Source organism: Delphinapterus leucas, chromosome 3 (assembly GCF_059928025.1).
Source record: "Delphinapterus leucas isolate spDelLeu-1000000601 "Yukka" chromosome 3, BTC_Dleu_Yukka2, whole genome shotgun sequence".
NCBI lineage: Eukaryota > Metazoa > Chordata > Mammalia > Artiodactyla > Monodontidae > Delphinapterus > Delphinapterus leucas.
Genome location: NC_143131.1, coordinates 64,600,082 through 64,617,291, shown reverse-complemented (window position 1 = coordinate 64,617,291; position 17,210 = coordinate 64,600,082). Strand labels below are relative to the sequence as shown.

General features: G+C 39.2%; 1 protein-coding gene across 1 annotated transcript in view; it reads right to left on the bottom strand.

Annotated features, from left to right (window-relative positions):
* CMYA5 (cardiomyopathy associated 5) overlaps window positions 1-17,210 on the bottom strand; it is a 114,375-nt gene that overhangs the window by 21,468 nt on the left and 75,697 nt on the right. The window contains exons 8-9 of the mRNA XM_089909058.1: window positions 16,197-16,343; window positions 14,688-14,835 (exon numbers count right to left, since the gene is read on the bottom strand). Of these exons, the coding sequence (XP_089765184.1) occupies window positions 14,688-14,835; window positions 16,197-16,343 (295 nt within the window). The remainder of the gene's footprint in view (window positions 1-14,687; window positions 14,836-16,196; window positions 16,344-17,210) is intronic.

Here is a 17,210-nt window from a genome sequence, read left to right as displayed (position 1 = left end):
AGGCGGACCCCCAACCATTGTGCCACCAGGGAAGCCCCCTTTTTCTCTTTTTGTGAGTGTGTATGTGTATGCTTCTGTGTGTGATTTTGTCTGTATAGCTTTGCTTTTACCATTTGTCCTAGGGTTCTGTCTGTCCGTTTTTTTTGTTGTTGTTTTATTTTAGTATAGTTTTTAGCACTTCTTACCATTGGTGGATTTGTTTTTTGGTTTGGTTGCTCTCTTCTTTCTTTCTTTTTTCATTACTTAAAAATAACTATTTTTTACTCTAATAACTGTATTTTATTTTATCTTCTTCTTTCTTTCTTTTCTCCCTTTTATTCTGAGCTGTGTGCATGACAGGCTCTTGGTGCTCCAGACAGGAGTCAGGGCTGTGCCTCTGAGGTGGGAGAGCCAAGTTCAGGACACTGGTCCACAAGAGACCTCTCAGCTCCACGTAATATCAAAGGGCGAAAACCTCCCAGAGATCTCCATCTCAACGCCAAGACCCAGCTCCACTCAACGACCAGCAAGCTACAGTGCTGGACACACTAAGCCAAATAACTAGCAAGACAGGAACACAACCCCATCCATTAGCAGAGAGGCTGCCTAAAATCATAATAAGGCCACAGACACCCCAAAACACACCACCAGAAATGGACCTGCCCAGCAGAAAGACAAGATCCAGCCTCATCCACCAGAACACAGGCACTAGTCCCCTCCACCAGGAAGCCTACACAACCCAATTAACCAACCTTAGCCACTGGGAACACACACCAAAAACAACGGGAACTAAGAACCTGCAGCCTGCAAAAAGGAGACCCCAAACAGTAAGTTAAGCAAAATGAGAAGACAGAGAAACTCACAGCAGATGAAGGAGCAAGGCAAAAACCCAGCAGACCTAACAAATGAAGAGGAAATAGACAGTCTACCTAAAAAATAATTCAGAATAATGATAGTAAAGATGATCCAAGATCTTAGAAATAGAATGGAGAAAATACAAGAAATGTTTAACAAGGACCTAGAAGAACTAAAGAGCAAACAAACAGTGATGAACAACACAATAAATGAAATTAAAAATTCTCTAGAAGGGATCAATAGCAGAATAACTCAGGCAGAAGAACGGATCAGTGACCTGGAAGATAAAATAGTGGAAATAACTGCTGCAGAGCAGAATAAAGAAAAAAGAATGAAAAGAATTGAGGACAGTCTCAGAGACCTCTGGGACAACATTAAATGCATCAACATTCGAGTTATAGGGGTCCCAGAAGAAGAAGAGAAAAAGAAAGGGACTAAGAAAATATTTGAAGAGATTATAGTTGAAACCTTCCCTAATGTGGGAAAGGAAATAGTTAATCAAGTCCAGGAAGCACAGAGAGTCCCATAAAGGATAAATCAAAGGAGAAACACGCCAAGACACATATTAATCAAACTATCAAAAATTAAATACAATGAAAAAATATTAAAAGCAGCAAGGGAAAAACAACAAATAACACACAAGGGAATCCCCATAAGGTTAACAGCTGATCTTTCAGCAGAAACTCTGCAAGCCACAAGGGAGTGGCAGGATATACTTAAAGTGATGAAGGAGAAAAATCTACAACCAAGATTACTCTACCCAGCAAGGATCTCATTCATATTTGATGGAGAAATTAAAACCTTTACAGACAAGCAAAAGCTAACAATTCAGCACCACCAAACCAGCTTTACAACAAATGCTAAAGGAACTTCTCTAGGCAGGAAACACAAGAGAAGGAAAAGACCTACAATAACAAACCCAAAAGAATTAAGAAAATGGTAATAGGAACATACATATCGATAATTACCTTAAATGTAAATGGATTAAATGCTCCAACCAAAAGACATAGACTGGCTGAATGGATACAAAAACAAGACCCATACATATGCTGTCTACAAGAGACCCACTTGAAACCTAGGGACACATACAGACTGAAAGTGAGGGGATGGAAAAAGATATTACATGCAAATGCAAATCAAAAGAAAACTGGAGTAGCAATTCTCATATCAGACAAAATAGACTTTAAAACAAAGACTATTATTATAAGAGACAAAGACACTACATAATGATCAAGGGATCAATCCAAGAAGAAGATATAACAATTATAAATATTTATGCACCCAATACAGGAGCAACTCAATACATAAGGCAAATACTAACAGTCATAAAAGGGGAAATCGACAGTAACACAATCATAGAAGGGGACTTTAACACCCCACTTTCACCAATGGACAGAACATCACAAATGAAAATAAATAAGGAAACACAAGCTTTAAATGATACATTAAACAAGATGGACTTAATTGATATTTATAGGACATTCCATCCCAAAACAACAGAATACACATTCTTCTCAAGTGCTCATGGAACATTCTCTAGGATAGATCATATCTTGGGTCACAAATCAAGCCTTGGTAAATTTAAGAAAATTGAAATCATTATCAAGTATCTTTTCGGACCACAATGCTATGAGACTAGATATCAATTACAGGAAAACATCTGTAAAAATTACAAACACATGGAGGCTAGACAATACACTACTTAATAATCAAGAGATCACTGAAGAAATCAAAGAGGAAATCAAAAAATACCAAGAAACAAATGACAATGAAAACACGATGACCCCAAACCTATGAGATGCAGCAAAAGCAGTTCTAAGAGGGAAGTTTATAGCAATACAATCATACCTTAAGAAAAAAGAAACATCTCAAATAAACAACCTAACCTTACACCTAAAGCAATTAGAGAAAGAAGAACAAAAATACCTCAAAGTTAGCAGAAGGAAAGAAATCATAAAGATCAGATCAGAAATAAATGAAAAAGAAATTAAGGAAATGATAGCAAAGATCAATAAAACTAAAAGCTGGTTCTTTGAGAAGATAAACAAAATTGATAAACCATTAGCCAGACTCATCAAGAAAAGAAAGGAGAAGACTCAAATCAATAGAATCAGAAATGAAAGAGGAGAAGTAACAACTGACACTGCAGAAATACCAAGGATCATGAGAGATTACTACAAGTAACTCTATGCCAATAAAATGGACAACCTGGAAGAAATGGACAAATTCTTAGAAATGCACAACCTTTTAAGACTGAACCAGGAAGAAATAGAAAATATGAACAGACCAATCACAAGCACTGAAATTGAAACTGTGATTAAAAATCTTCCAACAAACAAAAGCCCAGGACCAGATGGCTTCACAGGTGAATTCTATCAAACATTTAGAGAAGAGCTAACACCTATCCTTCTCAAACTCTTCCAAAACAGAGCAGAGGGAGGAACACCCCCAAACTCATTCTACAAGGCCACCATCACCCTGATACCAAAACCAGACAAAGATGTCACAAAGAAAAAAAACTACAGGCCAATATCACTGATGAACATAGATGCAAAAATCCTCAACAAACGAGTAGCAAACAGAATCCAACAACACGTTAAAATGATCATACCCCATGATCAAGTGGGGTTTATCCCAGGAATGCAAGGATTCTTCAATATACACAAATCAATCAATGTGATACAGCATATTAACAAACTGAAGGAGAAAAACCATATGATCATCTCAATAGATACAGAGAAAGCTTTCGACAAAATTCAACACCCATTTATGATCAAAATCCTCCAGAAAGTAGGCATAGAGGGAACTTTCCTCAACATAATAAAGGCCATATATGACAAACCCACAGCCAACATCATCCTCAATGGTGAAAAACTGAAACCATTTCCACTAAGATCAGGAAGAAGACAATGTTGCCCACTCTCACCACTGTTATTCAACATAGTTTTGGAAGTTTTAGCCACAGCAATCAGAGAAGAAAAAGAAAGAAAAGGAATCCAAATTGGAAAAGAAGAAGTAAAGCTGTCACTGTTTGCAGATGACATGATACTATACACAGAGAACCCTAAAGATGCTACCAGAAAACTACTAGAGCTAATCAATGAATTTGGTAAAGTAGCAGCATACAAAATTAATGCACAGAAATCTCTGGCATTCCTATACACTAATGATGAAAAATCTGAAAGTGAAATTAAGAAAACACTCCCGTTTACCATTGGAACAAAAAAAAATAAAACATCTAGGAATAAACCTATCTAAGGAGAGAAAAGACCTGTATGCAGAAAACTATAAGACACTGATGAAAGATATTAAAGATGAAAAAAACAGATGGAGAGATATACCATGTTCTTCAATTGGAAGAATCAACATTTTGAACATGACTATACTACCCAAAGCAATCTACAGTTTCAGTGGAATCCCTACCAAACTACCAATGGCATTTTTCACAAACAAGAACAAAAAATGTCACAATTTGTATGGAAACACAAAAGACCCTGTATAGCCAAAGCAATCTTGAGAAACAAAAAAGGAGCTGCAGGAATCAGGCTCCCTGACTTCAGACTATACTCCAAAGCTACAGTAATCAAGACAGTATGGTACTGGCCCAAAAACAGAAATACAGGTCAATGGAACAGGACAGAAAGCCCAGAGATAAACCCATGCACATGTGGTCACCTTATCTTTGATAAAGGAGGCAAGAATATACAGTGGAGAAAAGACAGCCTCTTCAATAAGTGGTGCTGGGAAAACTGGGAAGCTACATGTAAAAGAATGAGATTAGAACAGTCCATAACACCATACACAAAAATAAACTAAAAATGGATTAAAGACCTAAATGTAAGGTCAGACACGATAAAACTCCTAGAGGACAACACAGGCAGAACACTCTATGACATCAATTACAGCAAGATCCTTTTTGACCCACCTCCTAGACAAATGGAAATAAAAACAAAAACAAATGGGACCTAATGAAACTTAAAACCTTTTGCACAGCAAAGGAAACCATAAACAAGACGAAAAGACAACCCTCAGAATGGGAGAAAATATTTGCAAATGAAGCAACTGACAAAGGATTAATCTCCAAAATTTACAAGCAGCTCATGCAGCTCAATAACAAAAAAACAAACAACCCAATCCAAAAATGGGCAGAAGACCTAAATAGACATTTCTCCAAAGATGATATATAGATTGCCAACAAACACATGAAAGAATGCTCAACATCATTGATCATTAGAGAAATGCAAATCAAGACTACAATGTGATATCATCTCACACCAGTCAGAATGGCCATCATCAAAAAATCTACAAACAATAAATGCTGGAGAGGGTGTGGAGAAAAGGGAACACTCTTGCACTGTTGGTGGGAATGTAAATTGATACAGCTACGATGGAGAACAGTACGGAGCTTCCTTAAAAAACTACAAATAGAACTACCATACCACCCAGCAATCCCACTACTGGGCATATACCCTGAGAAAAGCATAATTCAAAAAGAGTCATGTACCAAAATGTTCATTGTAGCACTATTTACAATAGCCAGGACATGGAAGCAACCTAAGTGTCCATCGACAGATGAAGGGATAAAGAAGATGTGGCACATATATACAATGGAATATTACTCAGCCGTAAAAGAAATGAAATCGAGCTATTTGTAATGAGATGGATAGACCTAGAGTCTGTCATACAGAGTGAAGTAAGTCAGAAAGAAAAAGACAAATACCGTATGCTAACACATATATATGGAATTTAAGGAAAAAAAAATGTCATGAAGAACCTAGGGGTAAGACAGGAATAAAGACGCAGACCTACTGGAGAACGGACTTGAGGATATGGGGAGGGGGAAGGGTGAGCTTTGACAGGGCGAGAGAGAGTCATGGACATATACACACTAACAAATGTAGTAAGGTAGATAGCTAGGGGGAAGCAGCCGCAAGGCACAGGGCTATTAGCTCGGTGCTTTGTGACAGCCTGGAGGGGTGGGATACGGAGAGTGGGAGGGAGGGAGACGCAAGAGGGAAGACATATGGGAACATATGTATATGTATAACTGATTCACTTTGTTATAAAGCAGAAACTAACACACCATTGTAAAGCAATTATACCCCAATAAAGATGTTTAAAAAATAAAAATAAATAAAAAAAAAAGATGTGGCACATATATACAATGGAATATTACTCAGCCCTAAAAAGAAATGAAATTGAGTTATTTGTAGTGACGTGGATGGACCTAGAGTCTGTCATACAAAGTGAAGAAAGTCAGAAAGAGGAAAACAAATACCATATGCTAACACATATATATGGAATCTAAAAAAAAAGGTCATGAAGAACCTAGGGGCAAGATAGGAATAAAGACACAGACCTACTAGAGAGTGGAGTTGAGGATACGGGGAGGGGGAAGGGTGAGCTGGGACAAAGTGAGAGAGTGGCATGGACATATATACACTACCAAACGTAAAATAGATAGCTAGTGGGAAGCTGCTGCATAGCACAGGGAGATAAGTTCGGTGTTTTGTGATGACCTAGAGGGGTGGGAGGGAGGCTCAAGAGGGGGGAGATGGGGGATATATGTATACATATAGGTGATTCACTTTGTTGTACAACAGAAACTAACACAACATTGTAAAGCAGTTATACTCTAATAAAAATGTATAAAAAAAAAGAAGAAGAAGAGATTAGGACACAGACAGACACAGAGGTACCATACGAAGACACAGAGAAAAAACAGTCACCTACAAACCAAAGAGAGAGGCCTCAGAAGAAATCAACTCTGCAAACACTTTGATCTTGGATGTTGAGCTTCCAGAATTGAAAATAAATATCTACTGTTTTAGCCAAAAAAAAAAACACGTGTGGCAAAAAATTTTTAAATTGCAACTCATATGATAGATGAAGGCTAATGTTCTTTATAAATCAAAGAGCTTCTACAAATCAATAAGAAAAAAATACTACACTCTAACAGGAAAAAATGGGTAAAGGAAATGAACAGTTCATAGAAAAGGAAGTACATGGGTCTGAAACAGACAAAAAGATGTTCAACCTAATAACAGAAATGCACAATTAAACTATAATCAGATTCCATTTTCTACTTATCAAACTGTCAAGTTTTATCACACCCTGTGTAGGCAAAGGTATGAAGAACCAAGCACACTTACGTGTTGCTAGCCAGAGTGTAAACAGCTACAGCCTCTATGGAGACAATTTGGTAATATCTATCAAAATTCAAAATGTTCATACCTTCTCACCAATCATGGTACTTCTAGGAATTTATCCTACAGATATACCTGCACATGTATGAAACGATATATGCACAAGGATTTTTCTGCAGCACTCTTTGTGAGAATGGAAACAACTTAAGTGCCTCTCAACTGGTCAAATTAATTACAGTCTTAGACTACAACAGAATTGTTTTTTAAAAAACGGATGCAGTTCCATTTGTACTGATATGAGATACCAGGAAATATTTTTAAACAAGAAAAGTAAGATGGTAGAAATATATATATAGTATGCTACCATTTGTTGACAAAATATAGATGCTGTGTATGCACAGATTATCTTAAAAGATAAATATGAATCAGATAACAGTAATTGTCTCTGGGGAGGAGAACTAAGTAAATGAAGTATAGATAGAAAGGAGACAATTTTCACTGTATTCCTTTTTGTATCTTTTGAATTTGTACCATATGTATGCATTATCTATCCGAAATTAATTAAACAATTAACTTTTAGAGCTATATTACAAGTTCAGGAGTTGGTTGAATGTGTTTGCAAAATGCAAACATTAGTTAGAACTCTGTAAAGTAACTTCTCTAGGAATTTTATAATTCAACAATTTGTGTTGGATGGAAGGAAGGGGTGTACATGTGCTCAAGGTAAGCTGAGGGGCTGGTCACCACAAGGAGTGGCTGTCCTCTGCACTGCCATGTCTAATACCTGGATCTACACATGTCTTCTCCCAGGAAAAGGGGGCAGCATGTGTACAAACAATATGGAGGAACCCAGTGCCGTGACTCCTGGAAGCAGCCTACAGATGGTGCTGTCACTGCAGTGCACAACAGATGGCTAAGTATGAATTGTTTTTTAAAAACACAGTGGGCTCTTACTGTTGGCAGCACCAACATTCAGCTAGTCAATCAACACCATTTAATGTGAACTGTGAACAGAGCACACTGCTGGGCCCTATGGGGACCAGCTAGTAAAGTAGTGTTCCCCATACCTGCCTGGGCACAGTAGACCTTCTGAATCGGAATCTCTTAAGAGGAGCCCGTGAATATAAACTCCAACAAGCATCCCAGTTGTTTTTCTATGATCAGTTAGGTTTGAAAAACATAATCATAAGATAGTGTGGGGTGAGAAGGGGTGGGCAGGAGAAACAGGAAAAAAGAAGAAAAATCCATGAGAACATAAATAACATGAAATACGAGAACAGCTAACTAAATAGTTTTAGCTATTGGAAGCCATTTATAAAACCTTAACCATAAACATGGAATTTTTTGTTTAAGATGAAAAATTTTGGTTAAATCAAGATTAAGAAGAACATTCTTTATATACTGACTTTTGGGTTTTTTTTAAACTTGGTAGATAAAAATTTTTGAACAGGACTATTCTTCATTTGATAAATGAGGATATTATGAGACTCAGTGGTAACTAAACATCACTATTAGTTCATAATAGTATAGAAACATAACATGAGGGCTGAATCCTGCTGACGCACGGAACTTAGGCTTTCCTGTAATTAGCATCTCACACAAAATCAAAGAGAGCCAAAGGATTCCAGCAGAAGGATCCTGCAGCTTTGTTTTCTCTGTAGCTAGTTACCCTCCCAAGTTTGAATGATACCATTTATATTTCAGGCAGAGAATCCCAGGAGCCTAGTAACATTCATTCATTCTTCTGGATTCTCTAAGCTCTCCTTTACCACTCAGAGGTCACATAGGCGGACAATTACTTGAGGTCCCATAGAACTGCCTGCACAGAATGGCGACTTAACGTTGTGCTTTCAAGAGCCCCTTTAAAAAATGGTTACATAGGGAATGTTTTTGCATCTTTTGTAAAACTGTTCTTAAAGACAATCACTACTATCTTGTTCAATAGCCCTTATATAAAGATCTACGTGAAAAACTCATCTTAGAACTGAATGTCAAGAAATATAATTGTCTCTCTTAGTGAAGTGCTGTGTTTCCTTTTATTTAAAAAAAAGATGAGTTATGTAATCTCTTTCTTTCTCCCTCTTGCTCTCTCTCCCCACTCTCCTGTTTTCACTTTAGCTGCCACGAAGTTCATATTCAAATTGTATGTTCCGTTGAGGTACTGTTCTTAGCCTATGCTTTCTGATACAACCTCCTTCTGCATGACCTGGCTCTTGCTCTTACAGGGTTGTTTTTAGTGGCTCTAGCGTGCCTGGGTCTTTTATTGTGAACTAGAATACTTTGGGAAATTGACAGATCATACGTTAGAAGTGAAGGAATAGGCTGGTTTTCCACTGACTGAGGTTTTACTACACAACCAGGAGGTGTATAGGATTTCCAATGATCAAAGTTAAGTCAGATTCATTTGGGAAGAAAATTCATTTAGAAAAAGCTGAATGCCAAGAATTTCAGTGGGAGCCGGGTGGGGGGGGGGTGTGTGTGGATTATCTTCCGGTAACTCTCTCTCCCAAGGGCTCCCTGAAGAGGAATATTACAACTTGGGTCAGGAAAACAATACCATATGAAGATTGTCTATTACCTCTTAATTACTCAATGCATTTTCTCCCAGTCATGTCAGTTGTCCTTCCTGTCACCCTGTGAAGCAAGCACAGGGCAGGAATGACTGCCTCTTTTACCCATAGGTTGTGGAGAAGGTCAAATCATTTGCCCTTGGCCCTACGGTCAGTCATCACCTCTCCAGCTGAAAGCTTCATAAAAACTTTTTAAAAAGAAAAAAATTCCAGGATTCTTCATCTCCTGCTCAGGCACTAAGTTCATTAGGAAATTCACCCTTATTTGTCCTTATTATATGGACAAAGTGGCAGTCATCCCCAGCTAGAATACCCAGCTGTGACAGACAATCCTGTTCCTGTCCCATCACGTGTAACCCCAAAAGCTAGAAGCAGGAGCTCACGAGTCCAGCACCGAGAGCCTCACCCACGCTGGGGAGGCTCCCAGGGAGGGTGGCCCGGGAGGGTCTCCCTGCCCACAGCCTTGGCCGGGGCTGGGGAGCAGGAAGTTCACTACCAACCACTTCTGTGGCGTATTGAGTCTCACAGATTTGTCATTCAGTACACAGCTTCTTTCTGCACAGCCTACACAGCTAAGCCCTGTACTATATTTCTCGCAGTTTTCCCTCCTCCACCCACAGTTCTGCTGACTTCTTTCCACACAGGAGAGACAGAACAGCTGAGGAAACAGCAGAGCGGTGGAAAATTTTTGCAAGTGTTTTGAGCCCACCCAACCTGAGGAGAGCATTCAAAGAAAAACAGGAAAGGGTGAGTAGGAGCTCCCTCAGCCCCCGCACACAAGCCGGGGATTGTCACTCCCGCCCACCCCCAAGCCCAGTAGGGGCCGACTGCTGGGACAGAGCCGCAGTGCCCACACACCAAAATATGCAAATGTGTCTTCTGTAAGGATGAGGGAATGGAGGCAACTGCTCGGCTATTTCAGACACCACATCATGGAACTCGGAGCACAGTAGGCACATTGCATTCAAACACCTACTCTGAGAGGTTAACCAGCAACTTTGGTCTTAGATTGGAATTTCTAGAGGTCATCATACGGGAGAGTGAATGCAGGTCCGAAGCTGGATGTGTTTCTGTTCTGGCAACCAAAATTAGACTCCCTAATCTAAAGGGTAATCAATGCCCTCCATGTGTGTATGTGCAATTTCATATTACTCATCCTTTTCTCCCTTTTCATTTCCTTTCAACTTCTCTTCCCACTCCAGACCGGAGCTTTTAAGTCTGTCTGTCTTTTCAGGGATTGAGGGTGAGAAAGAGATGTAAATTCATTTAGTTCTTAGTCCTGTTGGGTTCTCCATCTCTCCTTTGCTAGAGATTCCAGCCAGTTAGAGGACTTGGAGTTGGCAAGGGCAGAAGGAGACCGGCTAATGCCATCATTCATCTACTCGTTCACTCATTAAATAGACCTTTAATAAACAGCTGCATAGATAAGGTTCCTGTCCTTACCCATTTTTTTGTGGGGTTTCTTTTGTGGTTTGTTTTCTTTTCTTTTTGCATCTGATTTAGAATAGGGGTTTTGCATAGAAACTAAAATGTATGTAAGGGTTATGTAACCAATGGATCAACAAGATTATCAGTGTCCTTCCCTACAAGTGATCCATGAAAAGGCTTCCAGTCCACAGGTTAGACTAGTCTTATCTCCTACTTAAGTATCCAAGCACTAAAATTAACTCATTCACCATTCTTCTTTACTTTGTTGGCACAGTTTATGTTTTTTCCCATTGTGAATAGGAGATTATCCTCAAAGCTGACCTAACTTTTTTTGTTGGTGTCAATATTATGTGTTCAATGTTGATGATATTTACCCATCCAGGTAACACATATGTATTGAGTAGCTACAATATGCCAGATGCTGTCTCAGGCACTGACGCTGCCACTTTAAATAATAATCCCTTCATGGAGCCAACAAGTGAGCGGGATCAGACAATCCTTGGCTTGCTGTTCTTTCCAAGACACAAAATGACTTTAATTATGCACTGCTATGCAGAAAAACAAAGTGAAGAATGTGGTTCTAATAGAATGGAACAGTAGGGATTGTTTGCCTTTGTTGGCTAGGGGTGATCAAGTGTTGAGGTTCTTTGTTTATCAATTCTACTGTCTGACTAGCTGTCTACAACTGACATCCTAGAGATTGGGCCATATAGATGATAGTAAATAGTTAATGTTTTGTAGGGTTTTGAACCATCAGACATTGTAGGGAATGTTTTAAAGTTGGCTGTAAGAACCAGATGGTCAAAGACCTAAGACACATGGCTACTCCAGAAGAGTAGAATTTTCCTTCCCTCCTGAACTCTTAAATTGGAGAACAAAAGGGATACAGATGCGTTTTGCAGCACTGGGACTCTGAAATTAAGGATGAATTATTTCACAGTCTGTTGATGCCAACCAGAGGTATAAGGCATTGAGGTTTCTTGTATTCGTGAGGGATCACAGGGTAGTGATTTGTGGCCAACACAAATGTGCTTGCCTCAAAAAATTACCTATTGTAAGATTCAGCAGGGATCCAGAGAGGCTGGAGAGTCATCCCTGGGCTGTGGATTGAACATACCATTCTACCTCCTGGCACTGAGGGGTCTTTTAGCACCTAATTGGAAAAGAGCTCCATCTCCAACACAGCCCCAAACTGTCAACAAGCCTTCTGCATGTGGAATTTCCCTTCACTTCTAGTTTGCTGGACCACATCCATTCAATAACAAAGGATTCTTGTAGTGTTCCGTAACTTCTACAAACTTCTGCTTATCCAGCCTCTCAAACGCTCTCCTTTGGCAAGAAAAATAAAAATGAACCCACTGGCAAAGTCTCAAAGGGATAAACTAATGACAAGTCAAGTCATGTTTTAATAAGCTCAACTTTTGTCATAATGAAATTGGTGGATGGCCATTTTTTCCCTAGAAATGGAACCGTCAATGATTTCTCTGGCTTTGATGAAGGATTTGTTTGGAATGCATTATTCCCTGTTGATATCAAATGGACTTTTTTTTTTGAGGGCCCCAGGATGATCAGAGAAAGGAAAAACTTTAATTAAAGGGGTTTTGAATGGTACTGTATTCTCTCTTTACATCTATGTTTTTCGTGTGACAAAGGAAACCCAGGATACACGATAACTTCCAGTTGTCAGGCTGTTAAGGTATGCTAACTCAGTCTGTGTAATGACACAAGATTTAGAACTAGTGGAAAGAATAAGACAAACCTGAGTGTGCATCCTGACTCCAAACTCTCACTCCGTCATTTAATACCTTGGCCAAATTATTTAACCTCCCTGAGTCTCATTCAATGGAAGTCATGACCTCCCTCCTAGAATTGTCGAGAGGGTTAGATGAGATTTAGCACAGCTCCCGGCATGTTGAAGGCCCTCGGTGATGCCATTCCCCCTTCCATCCCCCCAATTCCCTTCTCCCTGTAGCCGCATTTATGAGATGACATCACAGTTCCCTCAGTGGGATGGCTACTAGGTCTCAGGGTTTCTCTCAGATTTCTGCTGATTTAAGAATCCAACTGTGCTGGTATTATTTATGCACATGTCAGCTGGGGACCGATGCTATAACAAGGATGAGTCACTTCAGAGCATTCCTTCACAGTCTCATCTTGCCTCAGAAAGAACTGGGCTTTCCTCACTGATGGTGAAGAACGATGGGAGAGATTGCCCTGGGATTCAGGCACTCCAGACCAAATGCTCTCCTAGCATCAAGAGTCTTTTGCAGAGAATGTCCAGGACTCTCCTGGGTGACACTCAACAGTGGTTAGCAGCTTGGACTGTGAAATCTAACAAGACGAGGTTTGAATCCTGATTGCCACTCACCACTAACTGCTAGCGTCTCAGAGCATATGTTTTCTCTCAGAGTTCGTTTGAGGATTAAATAAGGCAACATACATAAGGCACTTAGAATAGTGACTTGGCACATAGTAAATGCTCAATAGAAGCCAGTTATAATCTCTTTCTCTTTGTCTCTGTCTTTGTCTCCCTCTCTCTCCCTCTTTTCTCTCTCTTCCTCTGTCTCTCTGTTTCTGTCTCTGTTGGTCTGTCTGTCTGTCTCTCTCTCTCTGAGTTAACCTCTCGGCTATTTGCTGATCATTGAAACCTGCCTTCTAGCAATTGGCACATTAACAGATACGTTGTTTCTTGTACATTTACTACGTTCTCACTTCTGCTGAAATGTCTACAACCCACCTATACACACTCCACTCAACGTTAATTTGTCCTTTGATCGTTATTTTGTGAAGCCTGCCTTCACATACTTGAAAGAAACTATAATTATTGCTCAGTCATATGAAACCTCAAATCATAACTAAATAAATAGCTGTTGATTGATAATGAAAATAATCAAGAGCTTAAATAATATACTTTATTAAAAAGCTGTCTAATTTCATACCATTATTTCCAAGTTCCATATCCTACCAAAATAGTTTATCTCAGTAAATTTGGTTTAAAAATATCCCTATCAAAATATGAATATTAATAATAATGATTTGACTCTTCATCATGGAACACAAAGTTGCCCTATTGCCATGGATTGGAGGTTAAGAAGTCAATGAAGTAACAGTAAACAAAGTAACATTTACCAAAGGTCCTCTGGATGCACAGCCCTTTATTGATAAATTTTAGCTTCATAATTTTAGTGAGAGAGCTTTACATTTCTTTTTTCCAGAAAAAGTCTCTAGCTTCTTCATGCTCTTGAAGAGGCAGGTATATCTCTGTGGTAATATATATGTCATTAGGTCCTTTACGTTACCAATATATCACAGAGACATTCAAATTTACATTATATACAAGCTTGCTATTAGTTTCCTGAGTTAGGTGGTACCTATTCTGATCTAACTACTAAAAAGCAGACAACGTATGCATATATCCTGTCTAATGACTCAAGTTAAATATACCTCAAAGAATGTTCTATCTTACTAAAATTCACACATATTTTTCTTACAAGGGAGTGATTCTTCTGCATTGCAGCATGTGTTTATTACAAACTTAGAGTTCATCGACGAATAGTGATGGAATTGCAAATCAAGTCAACGGCTTAATTAGCTCAGGAGGATTTTAGGAAGCTTTTCTCCCTCTGTGAGCATAAGCTTAGAGGTTAGCTTGGAGGCCTGCGCTGGGTTCCTGGCACCCCACGCTCTCCCCATGGAGAGGGATCTTTACCTGAGGCCCTCACCCTCGGGAGAGTGCTGTCTGCAGTACTCCAAAGTGTAGGTCTCAGTGGCCTCTGGGTTGGCAGGCCGCCATCGGATGGTGGCCGTGTTCCAACACACAGTACAGTCCTCGGCACAGATCACAGGGGTGGAGGGCGCTGCAGAGAGAGAACCAAGTCAATTGTGGAGCACTCTATGGCAGTTCTGCTTCCCTGGTACTCTGGGAAGAATGCTTGGGCATGATTTTATTTTAATTTTTGACTAAAAAATACATTCTGGGTTGAAAATCCAAAAGGTATAAAAATGTATACAGTGAAAAGTCTCCCTCTCACCCCTGCCTTCCAAATTGCCCAGTTTTTACCCATCCCCAAACAGTCTCTAAAAGTAGCTTCCTATAAATCCTACCAGAGCTTCTTCATACATATACAAGTAAATAAAAGTATTCTTGTCCCCTTCCTTTACACAAAAGTTAGCCATGACTTTGCCATCAATAGGTGCTCAATAAATACTTGTTTTAAAAGGCAAGAAGAAAGGATAAACCAGTGGAGGTAAGTTAACTGCCTCAGAGGGGTATCCAAGACAGGCCAGGGCAGGCACAGTTAGAATTATCTTAAAGGTGGGCTTCCCTGGTGGCGCAGTGGTTGAGAGTCCGCCTGCCAATGCAGGGGACACGGGTTTGTAACCCAGTCCGGGAAGATCCCACATGCCGCGGAGTGGCTGGGCCCGTAAGCCATGGCCGCTGAGCCTGCGCGTCTGGAGCCTGTGCTCCGCAACGGGAGAGGCCACAACAGTGAGAGGCCCGCGTACCGCAAAAAAAAAAAAAAAAAAAAAGAATTATCTTAAAGGCAATGCAAACTCAGCTTATCCTACACCTGCTTCAGCCCCCTGTGAAAAGGTTCCATCATGGGAATGCATTCCCAGCTGAATACCATTGCTGAGAAACATTTTGGGGTCTCCCAGCACCTATATGAGGAAGCCTGAGCTTCTTACCTTAGCAAATGTGGACTCTATACACTAGCCTTTCTCATCTCATGTCTCCCCTCTCCTTGTTTTTAAGTCAAAGAAATAATTCTTTGACTTAAAATAATAATAAAAATTCTTGTTGTGTCCTGCACACTCCATACTCTTTCTTACCTGGGCACCTGTGCTCATTTGTCTTCTTCAAATGGAATACACTCCTTTAACACATTATTCCTACTGATCCTTTAAGGATTCCATTCAGACATCAGTTCTAGGAAGCCATTCCTGACTCTGTCCCTGCCCTGGCCTGTCTCAGATACTCCTCTGGAGTGTTGTGGATCACGGCCCTTACCACACATTTTTTATAATCTTTTGTTTTGTGTCTCCCACACTTGAGTATGAGCTTTGTGAGAAGAGCCCAGTCTTATTTCTTGTTGTAAACCCAGCACTGCATAACACCCAGCGCACAATAGGTGCTTAACAAATGCTTATTGGTTGATCTTAATAGTCTGTGAAGAATTGAGTATTGCCTCCTAACATCCCCTTAACATCTCTTTACCTGTTCTAAAAATTGCCCTTTCGCTGGGCAGGCTACATCCGGTGAAATTCACAGCCATTACCCATACTTGATAGCATCGGTCAGGTTCTAAATCTTCAAAAACGCAGTAGCTTTCTTTCACTGTCACTCTGTATTCTTCTACCAAATCTAGCATAAAACACAATCATAAACTCTAGGGTATCTTCCTAAGTTAGTTGAAAGTTATATTTATTGGAAAAATGACACATTTTTCAGTGGGAAACACACACTGATAAGCTTACAGATACTACTGTGTGATAGATAACACTTTAGAACACTTAAAGCAACAGCATTCTGAAAGATATTTAGAGTGACACAGTATTACTTGTGAACACTTACCAGAAAATAATAGTATAGTATATTATTATAGTATAATATTAATATAGTATAATAATATACTAATAGCATATTAGTAAGATCCTGAGCTTCATATTCTGCAATTAAAGTAACTTATTTCAATAGCACATACTACAATTGCAGAGTTTATGTTAACTTAAATCTCAGTAATACAGTCTCAAGAAAATTCTTAAGAAGCAATGCCAATATTTCGGGAGAGTATGTAATAAAATAAGGACAATCCCATGTTTTCTAAATTTATGATGTTAAAAAGCCTCTTTACAGATTAGTAAATCATTTGTATTCAGTATGGTTTTCAAAGTTTCAAATCCTGCTTCCTTCTCATGAATTCCAGAATCCTTTCACCTAGAGATTTCCACAATTTATAGAAATACTTAAACACCTTTGATAGAGCATAAACTATTCTAAGAAATAACTTTGTTTAGTCAAGACGTTTCCTAAAATTACTTACATTATTTTCAAGATGTTAGTAGTAAATATTACTCAATAACATTCTGAACACCTGCCCCTTGGGCCAATCTGATTATTCTTACTGAAATTTTCTCTCCTTTTAAAAGAACAATTTTCTTTTCTAAATTAGCCTATGGTAATTCCAGTTATCCTCTCTTATTACTCTATGATGTTACATCTTCAAAACCC